Below are 22,198 nucleotides of genomic sequence, written 5' to 3' on the forward strand. Positions count from 1 at the left end.
GGGGGAGGGGAAGGGGGAAAGGTCAGGGGGAAAAGTGGGGAGGGGGGAGCCGATTCCCGAGGTCAGCTCTCCTCTTCCCTCGGATCCTGGACCTGGATCTGCAGTGGAGGCACAGGAAGCACGCCCCGTCCAGAAGGGGACCCTCCACCACGGCCGCCGGAGTCATCTGCCCGAGCCCTAGTTGGCAAATAGGGAAACGGAGGCACCGAGCCCAGAACCCACGGGTGGCCCGAGGGCCAGAGGCAGCCCCTGAACAAGGAGGGGACTTGAACCTGAACCCTCCGGGCTTTCCCCCCAGCACCACGCCACGCGTGTCTGCAGAAGCTCCGGAAGAGCCTCCCGGGGGAGGAAGAGGAAGCTTCAGTGGCAGCCCAGATTCGACCCGCTCCGTCACGCTCCGCTTTGAAGCCTGAGGCTCCGCCCTACGTCCAGCTTGGGGCGGGGCTATGTGCCAGAAGGGCGGGGCTAAGAACGCCGTCTTTCTAAGGCAACCGAGCCCTCCGCCGACCGTTGGAATAGATGGGGTGCATCAACAAATTTGAATGGACCAATGAGCCTCCATCTCCCTCCGCGGAGGGCGGGATATCCACCGGGTTTACCCAATGGACCTATAGCCCTCGCCCGAAGAGGCGGAGAGCGAAGTATTGCCAATGGAAGCGGCTGATGGGGAAGATGAGCCGCTCGGTTTCGTCCAATGGTGGCCGGAAGGGCGGGACCAAGCTTTCCAGGCCGGCTCCCGGGCCTCCCGCAGTCGCGGCGGCCCCAGGCCGGCATGGCGGCCACCGGGGTCCGGCCGAGGCAACGGCGGCGGCGGCGGCAGCAGCAGCTGCAGCTTCGCTGTCAGCTCTTAAACCAGCTGCAGGCCAACAACCGGAGGTTCGCCCACACCATGGGGACTCTGGTGGCCAAGGTGAGTCTGGCCCCTCCCCGTGGCTGCTGTGCCCTTCACCCGTGAGCGCGCGGCCCCCGTGGGTGAGCCCCTGTTCTAGGTGCCCCGCCCCTATGGAACCCTCGGGATCCCCCCACCAGTAGCCCCGGTGCTCCCTCGTGGGTCCGCTCCCAGCCCCTATGGAACCTTGTGAGTGTCCCCCTCGCCCCCACCGAGCTGTCCCCCGCGGGTGTCACCTCTCCGGGACACCCCTACCCCTGCGAGTATCACTTCCTAGTGGGTGCCTGCATCCCACGGGCCTCCCAGGGGTGACTCTCCCCCATTGCTTCCTCCCATGACATTCCCGCACGTGTCTCTCCCCTTGGGCGCCCTCCCTGGGGAGTCTCCCCCATATAATCTCCCCACCCCTTGACTTCTCCCCCGGATGCTCCTTTCTCCGTGCTCCCCCTTTTCTCCTCTGCACCTCCCTCCCCGTCCTGTGTCGAGTTCCCTGATCAGTTTGAAGGTAGAGTGTGTTCTGTGTGAGTGTGTGAGTGTGTGTGTGTGTGCAGGTATGTGAAGGGATTAGAGTGTGTTCTGTGTGAGTGTGTGAGTGTTGTGTGTGTGTGCAGGTATGTGAAGGGATTAGAGTGTGTTCTGTGTGAGTGTGTGTGTGTTGTGTGTGCAGGTATGTGAAGGGATTAGAGTGTGTTCTGTGTGAGTGAGTGTGTTGTGTGTGTGTGTGTGCAGGTATGTGAAGGGATTAGAGTGTGTTCTGTGTGAGTGAGTGTGTGTGTGTGTGTGTGTGTGCAGGTATGTGAAGGGATTAGAGTGTGTTCTGTGTGAGTGAGTGTGTGTGTGTGTGTGGTGTGTGTGTGTGCAGGTATGTGAAGGGATTAGAGTGTGTTCTGTGTGATGAGTGGTGTGTGTGTGTTGTGTGTGTGTGCAGGTATGTGAAGGGATTAGAGTGTGTTCTGTGTGAGTGTGTGTGTGTGTGTCTGCAGGTATGTGAAGGGATTAGAGTGTGTTCTGTGTGAGTGAGTGTGTGTGTGTGTGTGTGTGTGCAGGTATGTGAAGGGATTAGAGTGTGTCTGTGTGAGTGAGTGTGTGTGTGTGTGTGTGTGCAGGTATGTGAAGGGATTAGAGTGTGTTCTGTGTGAGTGAGTGTGTGTGTGTGTTGTGTGTGTGTGTGTGCAGGTATGTGAAGGGATTAGAGTGTGTTCTGTGTGAGTGAGTGTGTGTTGTGTGTGTGTGTGCAGGTATGTGAAGGGATTAGAGTGTGTTCTGTGTGAGTGAGTGTGTGTGTGTGTGTGTGTGTGTGTGTGTGCAGGTATGTGAAGGGATTAGTGTGTTCTGTGTGAGTGAGTGTGTGTGTGTGTGTGTGCAGGTATGTGAAGGGATTAGAGTGTGTTCTGTGTGAGTGAGTGTGTGTGTGTGAGTGTGTGTGTGTGTGCAGGTATGTGAAGGGATTAGAATGTGTTCTGTGTGAGTGTGTGAGTGTGTGTGTGTGCAGGTATGTGAAGGGATTAGAGTGTGTTCTGTGTGAGTGTGTGTGTGTGTGCAGGTATGTGAAGGGATTAGAGTGTGTTCTGTGTGTGTGTGTGTGTGTGTGCAGGTATGTGAAGGGATTAGAATGTGTTCTGTGTGAGTGTGTGAGTGTGTGTGTGTGCAGGTATGTGAAGGGATTAGAATGTGTTCTGTGTGATGTGTGTGTGTGTGCAGGTATGTGAAGGGATTAGAGTGTGTTCTGTGTGAGTGTGTGTGTGTGTGCAGGTATGTGAAGGATTAGAGTGTGTTCTGTGTGAGTGTGTGTGTGTGTGTTGCAGGTATGTGAAGGGATTAGAGTGTGTTCTGTGTGAGTGTGTGAGTGTGTGTGTGTGTGCAGTATGTGAAGGGATTAGAGTGTGTTCTGTGTGAGTGTGTGAGTGTGTGAGTGTGTGTGTGCAGTATGTGAAGGGATTAGAGTGTGTTCTGTGTGAGTGAGTGTGTGTGTGTGTGCAGGTATGTGAAGGGATTAGAGTGTGTTCTGTGTGAGTGAGTGTGTGTGTGTGTGTGTGTGTGCAGGTATGTGAAGGGATTAGAGTGTGTTCTGTGTGAGTGTGTGTGTGTGTGTGTGTGCAGGTATGTGAAGGGATTAGAGTGTGTTCTGTGTGAGTGAGTGTGTGTGTGTGTGTGTGTGTGCAGGTATGTGAAGGGATTAGAGTGTGTTCTGTGTGAGTGAGTGTGTGTGTGTGTGTGTGTGCAGGTATGTGAAGGGATTAGAGTGTGTTCTGTGTGAGTGAGTGTGTGTGTGTGTGTGTGTGTGTGTGTGTGCAGGTATGTGAAGGGATTAGAGTGTGTTCTGTGTGAGTGAGTGAGTGTGTGTGTGTGTGTGTGTGCAGGTATGTGAAGGGATTAGAGTGTGTTCTGTGTGTGTGTGTGTGTGTGTGTGTGTGTGTGTGTGTGTGTGTGTGTGCTTGTGAGAGAGCTCGCTCCCGCCTCGTTTTCTGCTAGGGTTGCCCCACCCCCATTCTAGGAGCTTCATCAATGAGAATCATTGTTTTCCGAGTCCCAGGGTCCGCTCCGGCCAGAGCCCAGCCCAGTAGTGGGCTTGCTTGGGGGGAGGGGAAGGGGGAAAGGTCAGGGGGAAAAGTGGGGAGGGGGGAGCCGATTCCCGAGGTCAGCTCTCCCCTTCCCTCGGACCCTGGACCTGGATCTGCAGTGGAGGCACAGGAAGCACGCCCCGTCCAGAAGGGGACCCTCCACCACGGCCGCCGGAGTCATCTGCCCGAGCCCTAGTTGGCAAATAGGGAAACGGAGGCACCGAGCCCAGAACCCACGGGTGGCCCGAGGGCCAGAGGCAGCCCCTGAACAAGGAGGGGACTTGAACCTGGACCCTCCGGGCTTTCCCCCCAGCACCACGCCACGCGTGTCCGCAAAAGCTCCGGAAGAGCCTCCCGGGGGGAGGAAGAGGAAGCTTCAGTGGCAGCCCAGATTCCACCCGCTCGGTCACGCTCCGCTTTGAAGCCTGAGGCTCCGCCCTACGTCCAGCTTGGGGCGGGGCTATGTGCCAGAAGGGCGGGGCTAAGAACGCCGTCTTTCTAAGGCAACCGAGCCCTCCGCCGACCGTTGGAATAGATGGGGTGCATCAACAAATTTGAATGGACCAATGAGCCTCCGGCTCCCTCCACGGAGGGCGGGATATCCACCGGTTTTACCCAATGGACCTATAGCCCTCGCCCGAAGAGGCGGAGAGCGAAGTATTGCCAATGGAAGCGGCTGATGGGGAAGATGAGCCGCTCGGTTTCGTCCAATGGTGGCCGGAAGGGCGGGACCAAGCTTTCCAGGCCGGCTCCCGGGCCTCCCGCAGTCGCGGCGGCCCCAGGCCGGCATGGCGGCCACCGGGGTCCGGCCGAGGCAACGGCGGCGGCGGCGGCAGCAGCAGCTGCAGCTTCGCTGTCAGCTCTTAAACCAGCTGCAGGCCAACAACCGGAGGTTCGCCCACACCATGGGGACTCTGGTGGCCAAGGTGAGTCTGGCCCCTCCCCGTGGCTGCTGTGCCCTTCACCCGTGAGCGCGCGGCCCCCGTGGGTGAGCCCCTGTTCTAGGTGCCCCGCCCCTATGGAACCCTCGGGATCCCCCCACCAGTAGCCCCGGTGCTCCCTCGTGGGTCCGCTCCGAGCCCCTATGGAACCTAGTGAGTGTCCCCCTCGCCCCCACCGAGCTGTCCCCCGCGGGTGTCACCTCTCCGGGACACCCCTACCCCTGCGAGTATCACTTCCTAGTGGGTGCCTGCATCCCACGGGCCTCCCAGGGGTGACTCTCCCCCATTGCTTCCTCCCATGACATTCCCGCACGTGTCTCTCCCCTTGGGCGCCCTCCCTGGGGAGTCTCCCCCATATAATCTCCCCACCCCTTGACTGCTCCCCCTTTTCTCCTCTGCACCTCCCTCCCCCTCCTGTGTCGAGTTCCCTGATCAGTTTCCTCTCCTGCTCCCCCAAACTCCCCACAGGCTCCCCTCCCCCTCCCCCTGCAGTCCCGCTCTTCCCCATTAGATAATCTTTGTTTGGAAACTGAACTGCGCCAATCGTGAGTCAGCGCCTGCGCCCTTGGGGCGTGGGTGCGCGAGGTGACATCCTGCGGCGACCCAGGAGCGCGGCAAGGGGCCGCAGAGGAGGCTCTGGCGGGCAGTGGGAGGAGACTGGCGCTGAGGGGGTCGGGGGTCGGGTCTGAGAGCGTGTCTCCCCCACAGTACGACCGGCCCTTTAAAGAAGACAAGCTGGTGCACATCGCCACGTTAACCTACCAATCGGAAATGGGTAAGTTGGGGGGCTTTCGGGCGCCTTCAGTGGGAAACGGGGAGCGGGAGCGATCGCACGTCCTGCGTGTAAAGCAGAGGATGAGGGCGCAGGAAGCCGGCACTGGGAAACCCCGGGCTTGCGCTCTCTTCCAGCAGATTCCCCCGCGGCTGAGCCCCCCCAGCGCCCCCTTCCCTTCTCCTTTTTGGGGCCTTCTTCTTGTTCTCTCTGTTATTGCCCTTTAATCACCCAAGAACCTTCAGACTCGGGGGATTTGCAGGCCCTGGGCGGGCCCACGTTCTCCTGCGGGATAAAAGCAGGTAATGGAAGGAGCCCTTACTTATTTGTCCATTTATTCCGTCTGTCCAGCTGTGCTCTCTGGCAGGCAGCAGTGACCCCCTTCCCTTCTTTTAGCACACGCCTTATAGATGGGGGAGGGGGACAGTGCATCTTGAAGAATTAAGTGTGAAATAGAAACCACGCAATGGGGCAGCTGCACAACCTGGGGATCCGGACAGGGATCCTGTAGGGGGTGACCCTAGAGCCGAGCTTCAGAAGAGTTTACTTGGGCGTGGAAAGGGGGGCGCATTTCAGACATGAGGGGGAGAGGGCACGGGCTGTCCAAAGGAATGGAGATGGGAGATAAGGATCGGGTTTGAGAAGTAGGCTGGGGGGAGGGGGAAGAAAGCAATGGCCAGTAAGTCTAGCAAGGGCACCCGGAGCCAGCTTATGAAGGGTTTGGAAGGTCAAAAGAAGAGAGGCAAGAGGAAGCCCCTCCCAGACTGGAGGCTGTTGGCTAGTCTAGGCAAGAAGGGAGAAGGGCCTGAACTAGGGGGGAAGGAGGGGGGCGGTCTAGAGAGAGATGGTAAAGGTCCAGTTGGCAGACTCTGCCTCTGGGAGGCTATCTGCCGAGAAGGGAACCCGCATCCCTGGATGTAGAGGGCTGAAACTATTGGGTTGGTGCACCGAGGTCAGGACTGCTGAGCGCTTGAGGCTAACTTCTGATTGGACAATATTCTATGGCATATGCTTGGGAAAATGGTCCTTTTCACTATCTGTGCTGGCTCAATGATTGGTGTATAGAGGGTTGTAGGAGGGACAGGAGGGGAAGGCGGTGGCTGGGAATCTGCTTCCATCCTGTTCAATCCTGCGTTTGGGGACCAAGAATAAAGATTAAGGACTTTTGCTTATCCTGATTCTGGCTGCTTCTGGATCACCCCCATATCGTGGGTGCTAGTGCAGTCATTACACCTGGAAGCACAATTGTGCCATCAAGAGAAAGGGAGAAGTTAGGAAGGAGAGAAAATGTGGGGAGCAAGAGCCCTGCATTCCCATTCTGAGCTTGGGCAACTTCCCGGGTCTCACTTTCCCCATCTGTAAGAGGAGGAGGTTAGAGGAGATGACTCTAGATCCCCACCCTAACAAGTCCTGTTTTGGGGCACTTGCACATGGCTTGGAGATGTAGACCAGGGCCAAAGGAGACTTGGTCTCCGGGCACCTCGTAGCCTCCGACTACAGGAACCACAAAGAAGCAATAAAATACTGTTTACAAAAATAGACATAAATTATTGGAGAATATTACTGCTCCTGGTTAGGCTGGGCCAATATAGTAAAAATGACATTAGAACCTAAATTTATTTATTTGGTACCATTCCAACCAAACTACCAAAGGGTTACTATATAGCAGAAACAATAACAGTATATCTGTGAAAAAATAGACCAGGAATCTCAAAGGATATAATTTTTAAAGGTAGGGAGGAGGGAGGCTGAGCAATAATAGATTTCAAACTGCAAAAGTGTTTTGGTATTAGCTTAAAGGAAAAAAAGCCACCAGTGGAACAGATTGCACGTACTATGGCAAATAGAAAGGCTTACTGTTTGATAAACTGATGAAAACTTCTGGGACAACGGAAAAGCGGGTAGAAATTAGGTTTAGATGAGGCAGTTGGGATTAAGGGTCACACAGCCAGGAAGTATTAAGTGTCCGAGGCCAGATTTGAACTCTGATTCGCTAATATCAGTATGGACAAGACAGACCGCTCTGAAACCCTTAGGAGTTCTGATGAACCCAGGGAGCAACCGCCGTTCCAGAGGCCCAGTGATGGAGAAGCTGGCTCTGTGCCACCTAAGAGGGAGACTTATCCACATACAGAAGGGGGACACATCATTTTTGGACAAGGTTCAGCGTGTTTTGCTTGACCCTATACATTCTCGGTTTTGTTTTCTACCTGGAAAGAGGAGTTTGAGAGGAGAGAAGAGCAGGCAGTAGTATTGTCTGAAAGAAATCAGAGAGTCATTTGGATACTTTAAATGAAGCCTGGAAGCAAAGAGGTGCTGCTAGGGCGATGAGCAGGAGAGCTGTGAAGGAGTCCCACAGTTAAGTAAGGGAACTTATTCCAAGGGCAAATTGGGAGGAGGATTTGCATTCAATCCTCATATACTCTACTTTGTATATGGGAATAAATGAGGGTTTTATTTCCTGTTCAAAATTCTTGGATGGGTTTTTGGGTTTGTTTTTTGTTTTTAAAGAAATAGGGGCAGCTAGAGCACCAGTCCTAGAATCACGACCAGAGTTCAAATCCAGCCTCAAATATTTAACTAGCTGTGTGATGGGGCGATAGGTTTTCTTCAATGTTTTCCTGAGATCTTATTCCAGAACTTTCTTTTCTCTCATTGATCTGGAATTGAAAGCCTTTGACTTGTTGGTCAGCTCCTTCCTTCCTTCCTTCCTTCCTTCCTTCTTTCCTTCCTTCCTTCCTTCCTTCCTTCCTTCCTTTTTTCCCTCCCTCCCTTCCTTTTTCCTTTTATTTTTAAAATAACACCCCCACACACACATTATACAGTTTTTAGCATTCATTTTTACAAAATTTTGAGTTCCAAGTTTTTCTCCTGAAATGGTAAGCAATTTAATATAGGTTATACATGTGCAATCAAGTAAAACATGTTTCTATATTAATCAAGTTATGAAAGAAACAGACTAAAAGAGGAAAAAAACATGAAAAAAAATAAAGTAATACTTCAATCTTCATTCAGACTCCCATCAACTCTTTCTCTAAATGTAGATTCATGTATCGTGAATCTATTATGATTGTCTTGGATCATCATGTTGCTGAGAAGAGCTAAGTCATTAACAGTTATTAGCATTAAGTGAAATGAGCAGAACCAGGAGATCATTATATACCTTAGCTATATATAGGGCTTTTCTAGTTCTTTGCATCAGTTCATGTAAATCTTTCTAGGTTTTTCTGAAATATGCTTATCATTTCTTATTGCACAATAGTATTTCATTACCTTCAGATATTTGCTCGTATACTTGAACATAACTTGTTCAGCCATTCCCCAATTGATAAGCATCTCCTCGATTTCCAGTCTTTTGCCTCTACATAAAGTCTGCGATTTTTTTTGTGTGGAGTTATTGACATTTTTAAATAGATTCAATTTTGTGTTAAGACAAGGTGAAAATATATTAAGAATTTAAGTTGTGTTATTTATTTATGTGCTACTTTTTTCTTTTCCAAGGACTGAAAATATGGGGTGGAAAAAGAGTATCTAACGAAATCTTCCGGAATACCCAGGTACTTAAGCAAAACTCACAGCCAAAATGTCTTCTTAAGATACGGCACTCTGACATTCATGCTAATCATCTGCTAAGTAGGACTTTTTGCACTTGTTATAATCAACAAATCATCTTTCCAGGACTGAGGCAGTAGGAGAAGAGCTTCTCTATGTTTGGAAGCAGTCTTAAGCTACCTTTTTAATTTTTCTAATCAAATTAACCATAGGTTTATCATTTTGTTGGTTTTTTTTTCATGAAACTTGTATTTATTGGTTCAGTACTTTGACTTTTGTGCATATCTCCTTTGAGTTTCAGAATTTCTAATTTGGTATTTAGTTGGAGGGGGGTTAGTTTTTTTTTTTCTAGCTTTTTTAGTTGCATCCCCAATTCATTGATCTTCTTTTTCTCTATTTATTCTTTGCAGTATTTAGAGATATATAAAATTTTCCCTAAGAACTGCTTTGGCTGCATCCCATAAGTTTTGATATATTATTTCATTATTGTTATTCTCGTGGATGAAATTATTGCTTGTTTCTATGACTTGATGTTTGACCCATTCATTTTTTAGGATTAGATTATTTAATTTCCAATTGGTTTTTAGTCTGTCTTTCCTTGCTCTTTTTTGGATGTGTTTACTATTTCTGCCTATCTGCATTTGATTGTGAGGTTTTCGTGAAAGTGCCATTTACTGCTGGGAAGAAGATATATATACACCAGGGAATGGGACTGACAGCAGGGTCTCCCTCCATCTGGTTGGTGGGATGTGCTTGTAAACAGCCTTAAAGCAATATGTGGCAGGGCTTCTTCCACCCTGGCTCCTGTCCAGACTGCCCTTCACTCCTTGCATGCCCAGGATGCTCCGTCCTTAACCCACAAACCCTTAACTGACCAGTGTTCTCCTGTACCATCCTACCACACTTGACATTCAGCCTTTGCCTTAAATGTGGTCCCCAGTTGGCCTTGAAGGCCTCAGACAACTCCATGCACAGGATGGTACAAACTGGGCAGTTCTGTGCTTCCCCCCTGGCACTAAGGACTTAGCAGGCACCTGCTCCCCGTGGCCTCCCTGTACAGGCTCCTTGTTATCAGATGATAACAACAACTTGGGTTCTTCAGGTAGCTAATATTTTTCCTATGTGAACAATATTGGAATATTCCTATCATAATTATAAGTGCTACGTAAACATTATAATTGGGAGTTGTCTCCTGCAACACAGGGCAGGGACTGTTGCATTTCTGTCTGTCTGTCCAGCTTTTGGCACCATCCCTGCCAAAAAAGAGAGGATGAATGCCCTTTGGGCATAGTTCCAGATTGTTCTCCAGAATGGTTGGATCATTTCACAACTCCACCAACAATGCATCAGTGTCTCAGTTTTCCTACATCCTCTCCCACATTTATCATTATCTTTTCCTGTCATCTTAGCCAATCTGAGAGGTGTGAGGAGGTTTTTAATTTACACATAATCAATGATTTTAAAGCCAGTTCTTGCTGAGATTTTTAAGTGACATACGTTGGTTTTTTGTTTTTTTTTTTGTAAGATTTCCCTGGAGAAAGAAGGATATAGTATGGATAACTTTACGGAAAGCACTTCCACAGGTAAGGCAATCCTCTCAACATTTTGAGTAAGTTTTGGGAAATGTTAAGAGCCCGTGAATTCTCCTTAATTTAGATCTGAAATGAGCTGAAGAACAAAGATACTTACCTGTTTAGTAATAGATTTTCTGAATGTTAATCCATGATTTGGGAGGATTCTGGGAACCATGTGTTTTGTGTTCTTATGTTATAAAACTTAGGTTTTCTAGAGAATAAGGAAAAGCACTTAGCAAATTGCGGTCTTTTTAATACAAACAATCAGCATCTATTCGGTGTCAGAAATCCAAAGTTATATGAGCAGCTCAGTGAACATTTCCACAGAAGATATATTTTCAGGAAATCATTTGGTCTTGCTGAATTGTCACAATAGCCAACATCTATGCATCGCCTACTGCGTGCTAAGCACTTAGCAAATATTAGTTTATATGATCTTCACAAACACCCTTTAAGGGAAGTACTATTTTTATCCCCATTTTACAGATAAGAAAATTGAGGCAGACAGAAGTTAAGTAATTTGCTTAGGTCACCCAGTGAGTAAGTGACTGGAGTAGGATTTGAATTTCTGGTTTTCCTGAAGCTAATTAAATGTAATTTCTATTTTGTAACAGCTCTCCAGATAGGGTCCCACTTGCTATTACTGTCCCTGAGATGATTCTAACTTTGATTGTTAATTTTGAGACTGTTCTATTCCCTTTTAAGTAGACATTTTTAGGGTACTTACAGCTAAAAATTTGGAGTCGATTAACAAAAATCCACTCGTTTTATCACTTGATAAACAGATGATTCTGATTTTATCCCAAGTGTCTGGATCGATACTTTTGGTTTGTTTGTGTCTTAAGGATTAGCATGTTTGTGAAGCGACTAGTCAGTGTTTGGAAAAGTTTTAACGTGGCTTTGGAATAACTAAAAACTGATCTGGAAAGCAAATAGTCCTTTTTTTTTTTTTTTTTTTTTAGATGACACAAGCAGTGGAGCTGATATAACTTTGGTTCAAAGAAATGATACCAGCTTGTGGGTAAGGACCAGCTTTCTTTGGTTTTCCTAGAATAAGGTAAGGTTAGGGCTGGAGGAAGGGGGTCTGCATGAATATTGAAGATACTGGAAGCTCTCAGCCCACTGGGCTACCCCCCCAGTCCAGCTCTCCCCTTTTTCCTATTCCTACCCCCAAAGCCGTTCTGGTTCTCATCCCACCTGAGGCAGCTGTTCCAAGAACATCAGGCTTGTTCCCCAAAGACGGCCACTCACCTTGATTATCTGGTCACCGAATAGAAAGGATTTTAAATGTGCTGCAGTTTATGTACTCTGACAGTTTGATACGGGGCTTCCCCATCTTGACTTGAGGTTCTGTTGGTATGGGACATCCCTGGGAGGAATCTCCCTCTACCAGAGCATGAATGAAAAAACATTTCTTGTTGAGTACTTGCCAGGCTGCTCATTCCTAGGCCAAAGGGAAGTTGTCTCCAAGTTCCCCGGATGATGAGGGGTCTGTGGAAGACCCTTTGCAGAAGTGACACCGTCGTGATAGATAATGGCTCTAGAATTAGTGGGCATGGGGATGGTGGGAGGGGGCCAGGCTGGGGACTTCTGCTGGGATTAGTCTCTAGCCCAGGCATCAAGGTTCCTGGAATGGAGGTCAGAGTAAGTGAACCATGCCCCGGGAGTGGACTCATCTGTGGCCCTGAAAGGAAAGGTAGCCATTCTTGGGGCCATTCTAAGAGGTTCTCCCTCTAGCCCTTCAGTGGAAAGAGTCTTCCTCTTGTGGAGTTGTGGAGTTGGGTAGACCGAGCACATAAGAGGTTTTTGAATACTGAATTCTCCAATTCCTTTTTTTTTGGTCTTAGAATGAAGGCTTCAGTCTTGAAAGTCTTTCAGAAAATGACTTAGACAAGAAAAACATGACCCGAGTGGACGTGATCCTGGAAGATGACCATCCCAGGCTGATCATGGTGATTCTTTTAATGGTTGCTGTTACTGATATACTTTGTGTTTTATATCCCCTGCATTTCCCAAGTTATTCTTCCCCTCTCTACCTCCTCTATCCTTTTTACAACACACAATGAAAATTTAAAAAAAAACAAAACACCTCAGTTTCCTCATCAGAGAAAGTACAAAGAAGTGCAGGGCTCCTCCCCAGCCCCAAGTTCTCCCAGGAGGTGAGGGCCGGGTCCCAGCATCTTCCTTGTAACTCACAGATTATTTCTCGTGCGCTCTGTTTGCCTTGTGATGGCCTTCTGCTGGTGTGACCCTCACCTTGCATCAGCACACCAGAGGCTCCCGGGGCTTCTCTCTGGTCCTCCTCACAGTCACTGCTCTCAGTGTCCCTCGGGGTAATGCTGTCCTGGAAGGGGCCATCCAAAGCCGGGCACGGTGACTGCCCGCGGTCATACAGAGAACTCGTGTTGGGGGTCTTGCTCCCGAAGAGGATTTAACTGATTTGTCAGCATAGCTTACGTGGAGAGCAAGGCCCGATGGCTGGTTTGGATGTGAACCGGCCGCCTTCCTCCAGAGAACTATGATCTGTGACTTTTGCCATCCCCATTTTATGGAGGAACAAACCAAGGCGATAAAAGGGCCTTCCCCACAGTTGGTGGGAGGGCCTGCTGCTCTGTCCGAGGCTCTGGTCACTCCCGTGGGTCTCCTCTGCCCACAAAGGGCACCTGGCAGCCCTGGGAGTGTTTGGTCCTGATAGATCGCTCCTGCCCTTGTTAAAGTGTCTGCTGACCCCGGGAAGTGGAAGGGACAGCAGGAGAACTTAACTCCATCAGAGGAAAAACTTGGACACAAACGTGGTGGTCTAAGAGTAGAATGGCCACTGTGGGGGGCTCCATGGTGCTGTGAGCTTTGATCTCCCACGATTCCAAGCCCAGGGTGGGACGCCAGCCATGACAGTCATTGGAAGCCCCGGGGCTCCTCCTAGCATCTTCCAGACGAGGGCCAACCCCTAGGGCTGCTCCCACCGCACCAACCCAGGCCTTCAGGTCTCAGGCTGCGGTTTTAAATTCCGACTTGATTTTCTTTCCAGTTTGACAGTTTCAACAAGAGGAAGGACCCCATGATCCTTTCGGCCAAAGAGAGTTCTGAAGCGTCGCTTGGTGAGTGATCCAGACAGCTGGTGAAGTTTATGGTTTTCTTTTGGACTTCCTAAGCAAGAGGACCCTTGTGAGCCAGTCTTGGGGTTCCTTTGTGAGGGCCCCTAGGAGTCTCTTCCTCTCCCCCACCCCGTATTGCTACCTTCTGGGCCAGGGAGTGAGAACATGCTTCTCAGTGCCCACACTTTTGGCCTGGGGCTTTTGAACTGACATAGGTGCAGCCTTGGCTAGAGGCTTCAAGAAGAAAGAAAAATCTGTGGTGGGCGAGTCGGGCACTCACCGAGCTCTGTGGGGGCAACCCGCCCCAAACTGACTTTTAAAGGCTCTTCAGAACCACGGGGTTTTCCAGTGGGGCCACTGAGTGGTGTGAAACAGGGAGCAGAGTGCTGCTCTTAGCTTTGCAGGGCACTGTGATGGCCCCCAAGTTTGCATCAGTCTCCTGGCGAGGATCCCCTTCGCCTGCCCCTTGTGCCGCTGTCCCAACATGGCCCTGAAGCGCCTGCCAGCGTCCTCTGGGGGCCATCCTGGGACATGGCTCTGGTACGTAGAAGGGTTTCTCTCTCCATCTGCTCTGGTCTCCGTTTGTTCCCAGATTCCAGCAGTATTGGCCCCCGGAAGGATAACAGACTTTCAGTTACGCTGACTTCGCCCCTCCGATGTCCCCGAGGTGCCGGGGGCGCGGCCGCGTGCCCCAATGAGAGCTTGTTGGCCTGGAGGGCCCGGAGGAGCCGGCTGAGCGGCTGCATGGGGGACGTGACGTGGGGAGATGAGGAGCGGGAGCTCACCCTGAGTGACGTCTACGCAGAGATGCTGTGTTCCCTGAGTAAGTGTTTGCCTTCTCAGAAGGTGGGCCTCGTGTCCACAAATAAGTACATTTCCAAGGGCTGGTTCTCGAAGAAAAGGAGGCTTAACGTCACCCTGACCATGGAAAGCAGTTTTCTCAAGATCAGTCGCAAGTTCCGGATTGTCCCCGAGGAGACGAGTGGTTTAATTGACAGAAACCCCAGGCGGAACTTTTTACCTCCCGTGGAGCCGGACAAGGCCGTTGTCAAGGCCGCCGACCTCACCTGCTCCCAAAGCGCTGCTTCTCCGCTGGGTCTGAGGGGGACTCTGCAAAAGCTCTCCATTCGGGAGTCTCCTTCCAGGACTATGGAGGTGAGCCAAGCTGGCCCCCCTCCCTGCCAGAGCCCCCCGAGGACCCCCACCTTGTCTCTGCCCCAAGTTCTGACAAGTGCAAAGGAGTGGCTCTGCCCTACGCTGCTGGGGGCTCCTGCCAGGGATGGGATGTGGCAGAAACAGGGCCTCTCCAGGTCACTGGGGCCACCAAAGCCGCTCCAAACACCCACGAAGGCTCCCTGGTCCCGGGAAAGGCTTTGTCAAGAGCGCTCGGCTTCCGATGGCCCCGGCCCGTGCCTAAAGACGGGCTTTCCCAGAGAGAAGGCCACAAAGGCAAGAAAGGCCCTGCCTTTTGGCCTGGAGCAAACACCCTACAAAGGCCCAGACCCAATCGATTCCATGTTTGACACGTACTCCCAGGAAACAGCTCACTGGGCCCAGGAGCTTTTGTTCCTTAAGAAATCCAGGCAGAAGCCAAAAGAGCCAAATCAGAGCAAACTTGGGGACTCTCTGCCAGGGTTCAGCCCCAGCACTGGTTCTCAGGAACCCCAGAAGGCAGCCTCCCCCCAAAGTAGCACCAGGAACTCCCTGTGTAGGACAATCACCCCACTCTGCAACGTAGCCTCCCCCCAGAGCAGCACCAGGAACTCCCCGTGTGGCACAGCCACCCCGCTCCACTGCAAAGCCTCCCTTCAGAGCAGCACCAGGAACTCCCCATGTGGGACAATCACCCCGCTCCGCAACGTAGCCTCCCCCCAGAGCAGCACCAGGAACTCCCCATGTGGGACAGTCACCCCACTCCGCAACGTAGCCTCCCCCCAGAGCAGCACCAGGAACTCCCCATGTGGGACAATCACCCCGCTCCGCAACGTAGCCTCCCCCCGGAGCAGCACCAGGAACTCCCCATGTGGGACAGTCACCCCGCTCCACAGCACAGCCTCACTCAGGCCCACCTCAAAAGGAGACTTCGTTTCACCCCCAAAAAGACGGAAGTTGTCAAGTTCCCAGACGTCGGATTGCTTCAGCTCTTCAAAGACAGAAGATAAGGTGTAGGTATTTTTAAAAAGTAATTGTTATTGCCATAAAGGGTATTTGAGGAAAGGAATGGACCCAAAGGATCTGGGTCTCCGTGGGCACTTTATACTTAAATCAAAAAAAATTAACAGTTCTAAAAGCACACGTGTATATCTGAGATGGCAGAAGCAGGCTGGTGTCATGGACCAGAACCTGGCTTCCACAGCCTGGCTTTGCCACTCATTCCCTAGACAACCTTGACAACCCATTTATTTCTGGGACTCAGTTTCTCCAACTGTCACATGATGGGTTCCTTCTAGCCCTTTGATGCATTTAAAAGCTCCTGGAAGTCAAAGTTGGTCCACAATGAAGAATTTGAACTTCCCCTGTCTGATTTTGACCTCCCGGTCCTTGATCTTATTCCTCCATCTCTGGTCACTCTCCTGGATCCTCTCAAAGATTCTGCTGCCCTGCATTGGGTGCTGCTCCCAGCTTCTGCTCAGTCCCCTTTGCCTAAGTAGCCTCCAAGTCGATTCCCCACTCCCAGAGACCCGAAGCTTTCCACCGGGCTCCCTTCTTTTCTCTCAGTGATCTCTCTAAGCTAGAGTTTCAATCATTGGCTAGGAAGTTGCCTCTCAGATCTCTGTCTCTAGTCCCACCAACCATTAAAAGGACATACCCAACTAGATGTCCTTAACTTTTCGAAAGCCACCTCCGTTAAACCCCTAAAACTTGGTCAAGGAAAACAAATATGAATACTTGATTCTTCTTTTCACTTACAATTCTATCAGAAATAATATTGTTCAATGAAGCATTCTAAATCTCAGCCTTCTATGGATACCCCTCTACTCCAAGACAATTTGAAGTAAGATAGGAATCTTTTAAATCTTTAATAGTATTTTATTTTCCCAAATACATGTAAAGATAGTTTTTAACTTAAATTTTGTAAGATTTCATGTTCCAAATTTTTCTCCCTCCCCAAGATAGCAAGCAATCTGATGTGGCTTAAATATGGGCCATTTTTGTAAACATATTTCCGTACTCGTCATGTTGTGCAAGAAAAACCCGACCAAAAGGGGAAAAAACACGAGAAAGAAACAAACTAAAACGTAAAAATACCCTGCTTGGATCCACATTCAGTGCCCGTGGTTCGCTCTCTAGATGCAGATGGCATTTTCCATCCTAAGTCTATTGGAAGTCTCCTTGAATTGTTGCAAATAAGTGAGTCCATCACAATTGATCATCACAGAATCTTGTTGTTGCCTTGTACAGTGATCTCTTGATTCTGCTCGCTTCACTTAACATCAGTTCACTTCCCCATTTCTGTGGAGGGGACAAATGTTTTCTGTTCATCCAGGCTCACCCCCTGAGAATCTTCTTCAACTCCTCAGTTCTCCAAGCCTCATGTTCCAATCATGGAAGTCTCGGTTCTGTTTACCTAATGTATCGTGCATCCATTGCCTTCTCTCCTTTCCCAAGGCATCTGCTTGAACTCAGCTCTTCATCTCTTCTCCCCCCGTGCTACCCGAGTAGCTTCTTAGTTGGTCTTCCTATGGCCGCCATCTACCCCAGAATCGATTCCCTCTTCATCTCCCGTGAAGACCGAGTTGGCCCCCGGATACCTTAGAATCAGCCGGAATCAGGATAAGCAAAAGTCCTTGGCCTTTATTCTTGGTCTTTAGGGGTAGCAGTGAAGGGAATGGATGCAGAATCTCCACGACCTCCCTTCTCCTCATCTACCACCAGAGTGACCCTGGCTACTCTTACTCCACCCCCTAGTCCCTCCTACAGTTCTCTGTATACACCAATTATCCAGCCAGCACAGGATAGTGGGAAGGGCCATTTTCCAAGCATGGGCTTATAGAGTATTGTCCGATCCGTAATTAGCCTTAAGTGCTTGAACCGACCTCAGTGCATCAACTCAAGAGATTCAGCCCTTTTACAACCTCCACCCTTGGAGCTTCTCCCTGGTGACTCTCTGAATCTCCCTCAATTTTCTCTTCCCTTATTACCACGCTGGTAATTCTTTCCTTAGGATCCTCAGCATATCATCCAGTGCCTTTTCCGTGGCTGACATTTCATGATGTGTTTTGGACAGACTCAGTTGCGTGGGATGAGTTTACAGCCTTTCCCTGTCATCATGGACTGTAGCAAAGAGTTCGTTATCTGGCTTTCTTCTTGGTGCTTGGTCTGCCCACCCTCTGCAAGTCTTTGACTGTACCTTGTCCACCTTGGTGCGGCACCTGTTTGGTGCGGTTTCCTGTTTGGGATAATCGTGTCAGGAGAGAACACAGAAACTACAGAGATCTGGCTGCATTCGGATTATTTTAAAATCATGACAGTCTTTGCCTTTACCATAGAAGGGGCTGCCCGTAGGAAATCATTACATGTTGGGAGACATAGGAGGAGGTAAAGCGAGGAGAGCTGTTTGTTGCTCTGTTGCCCAGACTACGCTGGGTGCCCTTGGTTAAGTACGTTGAGCTCATTAGCAGTTATGTCGGTTCCTCCCAATACCATCTGTATTCCCACCTCCCTGCCAAATCCCTCTTAGCCATTAGCTTAATTGGAAGGGCCTTCGCTGGCTCAATGTTACAAGGATTTGGGCTCGAGCCATCGCATTCTTTTATGGGGTTTTCTTGGCAAAGAAACTGGAAGGGTGTGCCATTTCCTTCCCCAGCTCATTTGACAGATGAGGAAACTGAGGCAAACAAGGTGACGTGACTTGCCCAAGGTCACACAGTCAGTGTCTGAGGCAGGGTTTGAACTCAGGTCTTCCTCAGTCCACGCCTGGTCCTAGCTGCTGTGTTCCCTTTTAGGTACAGAATAACAATCACTCTCCCTGTTCTCTCCAAAGGGGACGATTACCCCTCACTTAGACCTCTCCCTCCAAATGCAGATTACACAAAACATCCCTGTTTCATGAGTGCTTGCCTTCCTCAGAGCCTGCAGGGAGCAGAGCTTGGGTAGGTGGGAGTAGTCAGGGGGATGCCCAGGCAAAGCGGGTTCTGGAGGGAGAGGAGGACCTAGCCTAGGGTCCGTCTCCTCTTAGACCCTCTCTAGGGTTGCCAGGGCCGGCTGTCCAAGGACACGCTGCCGGGCCTCTGGAGAGGCTCCCCACCTGCTTGTCCTCCCGTCTGCCTCCCAGCAGTCTCGCCAAATCCGAAGAAATCTCTTCTTGCTTGCCCAGCCGGGCATGTAGCATCAGCGGGCCACGCCCGGCGTGGAGGCCCGGGGGAGTCGGACAGCGGGCTCGCACTGACTTCTGACGGGTGATGGCATTTCATGGCTGCTCACCTTTGTTAACAGGGCCCCAGATGGCCAGGGCTTGTCCACTGACCCTGGGGAGTCTCCTGCTGGAAGGTTGATGAGAAGCTCCAGGGTGTCCGGCGCCCAGCCATTGTGCCAAGGAGTCGCCTGTGGGAACTCGGCCAAGGAACAGGTACTAAAGAGGGAAATCTTCCTGCTGTGTCTGTGTGACTGTGTCTGTCTGTCTGTGTATGTCTGTGTCTGTGTGTCTGCTCTGCTAGCCGCGGCTGACACCCTCAGGCTTGGCTTTCTCCCTCCTTCCCTTCGCGGGGTGGGGTCTTCCCCTGATGCCTTCCTCTTCCCACACCATGCTTCCCCACGTGCTCCTGCCTTCGTTGGAGCCTTGTCCTTTCCCTTCATTTTGCTAATGTCCCCCTCCCGATCCCTGTCCTGCAGGAAGGGAGCCGTGGTCGGAGGTCAGGCAGCCGTGTCTCTTGGGCTTTCCTCCGTCCCTGGCCCTCGTGTCTGGTGGCCTGGGACAAGAGCTGCAGCCTCAGGGTTTGAAGCTGCCTCTGAGCAGGGCCTGGCCTGCCAAGGAATAGTTGCTGAAAAGTGGAGATTTCCATTGTTCTGGGCCCAAGGCAACTCTGGGCCTCCTGTCTCTGCTGGCCTCCTGCCTCTGATGGTCTCCTGCCTCTGTGGTCCTCCTGTCTCTGATGGCCTTCTGTCTCTGCGGGCCTCCTGTCTCTGATGGTCTTCTGTCTCTGTGGGCCTCCTGTCTCTGCGGGCTTCCTGTCTCTGCAGATCTCCTCTCTGCTGGCCTCCTGTTTCTGCGGACCTCCTGTCTCTGATGGTCTCCTGCCTCTGTGGTCCTCCTGTCTCTGATGGCCTTCTGTCTCTGCGGGCCTCCTATCTCTGACGGTCTTCTGTCTCTGCGGGCCTCCTGTCTCTGCGGGCTTCCTGTCTCTGCAGATCTCCTGTCTCTGCGGGCCTCCTGCCTCTGCAGGCCTTCTGTCTCTGATGGCCTTCTGTCTCTGCGGGCCTCCTGTCTCTGCAGGCCTTCTGTCTCTGATGGCCTTCTGTCTCTGCTAGCTTCCTGTCTCTACGGGCCTCCTGTCTCTGTGGACCTCCTGTCTCTGCGGGCCTCCTGTCTCTGATGGTCTCCTGTCTCTGTGGGCCTCCTGTCTCTGCGGGCCTTCTGTCTCTGCGGGCCTCCTGTCTCTGATGGCCTTCTGTCTCTGCGGGCCTCCTGTCTCTGATGGCCTTCTGTCTCTGCTAGCCTCCTGTCTCTCCGGGCCTCCTGTCTCTGTGGACCTCCTGTCTCTGTGGGCCTCCTGCCTCTGTGGATCTCCTGTCTCTGCGGTCCTCCTGTCTCTGATGGCCTTCTGTCTCTGTGGGCCTCCTGTCTCTGATGGCCTTCTGTCTCTGCTAGCCTCCTGTCTCTCCGGGCCTCCTGTCTCTGTGGACCTCCTGTCTCTGCGGGCCTCCTGCCTCTGCAGATCTCCTGTCTCTGCTAGCCTCCTGTCTCTGATGGCCTTCTGTCTCTGTGGGCCTCCTGTCTCTGATGGCCTTCTGTCTCTGCTAGCCTCCTGTCTCTCCGGGCCTCCTGTCTCTGTGGACCTCCTGTCTCTGCGGGCCTCCTGCCTCTGCAGATCTCCTGTCTCTGCTAGCCTCCTGTCTCTGATGGCCTTCTGGCTCTGTGGGCCTCCTACTTCTCCTGGCCTCCTGTTTCTTCAGGCCTCTTGCCTCTGTGGGCCTCCTGTCTCTGCTGGCCTTCTGGCTCTGCTGGCCTCCTGTCTCTACTGGTCTCCTGTCTCTACTGGCCTCCTGTCTCTGCTGGCCTTTTGGTGCTGCTGATCTCCTGTCTCTGCTGGCCTACTGTCTCTGTGATCCTTCTGTCTCTGCTGGCCTTCTGGTGCTGCTGGTCTCCTGCCTCTGTGGTCCTCCCGTCTCTGTGGTCCTCCCGTCTCTGTGGTTCTCCTGTCTCTGTTGGCCTCCTGTCTCTGCTGGCCTTCTGGTGCTGCTGGTCTCCTGCCTCTGTGGTCCTCCCGTCTCTGTGGTTCTCCTATCTCTGCTGGCCTCCTGTCTCTGTGAATCTCCTGTCTCTGCGGGCCTCCTGTCTCTGTGGGTCTCAGCTCTGTCCAGTGTAAGAAGCTCTCTAATGTGCCTCAGTTTGCTCCTTTGTCAGACAAGGCCGCCAGCCTGCCTCAGCCTCTAGATCAGGGACCTCTGGTCCTCTTGGAGGCTTTTCTGCTTTGCCTTTGCTGGCTTCCCACAGGAAATGACCAAAGTCGGGGGGGGGGGGGGGGAGGCCATGATAAATATTCATTTGCCAGTCTTGACATGACTTGCAGAGGTGTGACTTATGATTGGCTGAGAGGCCCCTGGGTGGACTCTGCTCCTCGGGACAGGAGGAGGCTGCTCCGAGGGGAGCCATCTCTGGGGCTGGGACTCCACGGGGAGCTCTGATGGCCCGGGTGCCGGCATGGTCCTTTGCTTTTTCCTAGCGCCCGCAGGAAGCTTCCCCGGAAGGAAGGAAGAGAAGAGGTCTCGTGTTTGGGAGCCCGTGAATCCAGAGACTGGAAAGTACCAGCGTGAGAGCCTGGGCCGGGCTCTGACGTGGCCCCGAGGCTTTGGCGTGGCTGTGTGGCCACCGTGGGCCTCCCCCCCTTTGCTTCCCCTCAGAACTCAGGGACGGGAAGGCCGGTTTCCCGGCTTAGGCAGAACTTCAGGCTTTCCCGGTCGGAGCCTGGGTCAGGTTTTACTTTAGTGCAGTGGAAAACCTGGCCGATCTCGGGTCATCTTTAATCACCGACCCTGCTGAGTATTCTTCAAGTTCCTGTTTGAAACAAGACGACCGGAGAGCTGGCGTCTGCGCCCTCGTGGCCAGCCTCGGCGAAGGGACACCCGTCTCTTCGTGCTCAGGAGACTTTTAAGAGACAGCTCGGTGCTAGCTACCTCCCCGCCCCATGGCCCCTGCCCTCGTGTTAGCGGGTTTGTGTGTTTAAAATAAGGAGGTGCTGAGAATGACTTTTATCATGAACTCACTATTTAAATGCAATTCTTACTTGCAGAGTTTAATGTAAGATGTTGTTTTAAGGCTGCTTTTGAAAGTTCTATCAATAAAATATGTTTGACATGGATCTGCTTCTGACTTGCCGTAGGAAGGATCCACTTCTAATATCTTTCATTCTAAAAGCCTGTATTCCGCGCAGTGTACCGTCCCTGGGCTGAGTGCTGGGGGATCCTCAGGCCAGGAGCACTGAAGACAGTGGGGAGGAAGGAGTCAGATCTGTGACCCTGGGAAAGTCATCTTGGCGGGAAGATGTTGGAAAGGAAAGTGCTGGGAGGTGGGAAGGTCAGCAAGCCTGGCCTCGAAGAAACCAGTGGGGAGACTGCTGCAATCGTCTGGGTGAGAGGGGATGGAGGTTCGAGCTA

At 51.6% G+C, this 22,198-nt stretch overlaps 1 protein-coding gene across 4 annotated transcripts; it reads left to right on the plus strand.

Annotated features, from left to right (window-relative positions):
* Positions 1-736: 736 nt before the first annotated feature.
* Positions 737-21,903, plus strand: HJURP (Holliday junction recognition protein). 4 transcript variants are annotated; one of them, XR_007953913.1, is made up of 11 exons: positions 4,208-4,376; positions 5,100-5,166; positions 8,665-8,720; positions 10,241-10,298; positions 11,252-11,310; positions 12,137-12,241; positions 13,318-13,387; positions 13,977-15,549; positions 18,821-18,953; positions 19,217-19,513; positions 19,818-21,034. XR_007953913.1 is itself a non-coding variant. In XM_051999466.1 (10 exons), the coding sequence occupies exons 1-10, from the start codon at positions 773-775 to the stop codon at positions 19,322-19,324; spliced, it is 2,367 nt and encodes a 788-aa protein (XP_051855426.1). In that variant the 5' UTR covers positions 737-772; the 3' UTR covers positions 19,325-21,034. The 4 variants fall into 4 exon arrangements, 3 of the variants coding, with proteins under 3 accessions (XP_051855426.1, XP_051855425.1, XP_051855428.1); XM_051999466.1 differs by lacking the exon at positions 4,208-4,376 and adding an exon at positions 737-910 and having other exon boundaries at positions 19,217-21,034; XM_051999465.1 differs by having other exon boundaries at positions 19,217-21,034.
* Positions 21,904-22,198: the final 295 nt, after the last annotated feature.

The sequence above is a fragment of the Antechinus flavipes genome, chromosome 4, assembly GCF_016432865.1.
Source record: "Antechinus flavipes isolate AdamAnt ecotype Samford, QLD, Australia chromosome 4, AdamAnt_v2, whole genome shotgun sequence".
NCBI lineage: Eukaryota > Metazoa > Chordata > Mammalia > Dasyuromorphia > Dasyuridae > Antechinus > Antechinus flavipes.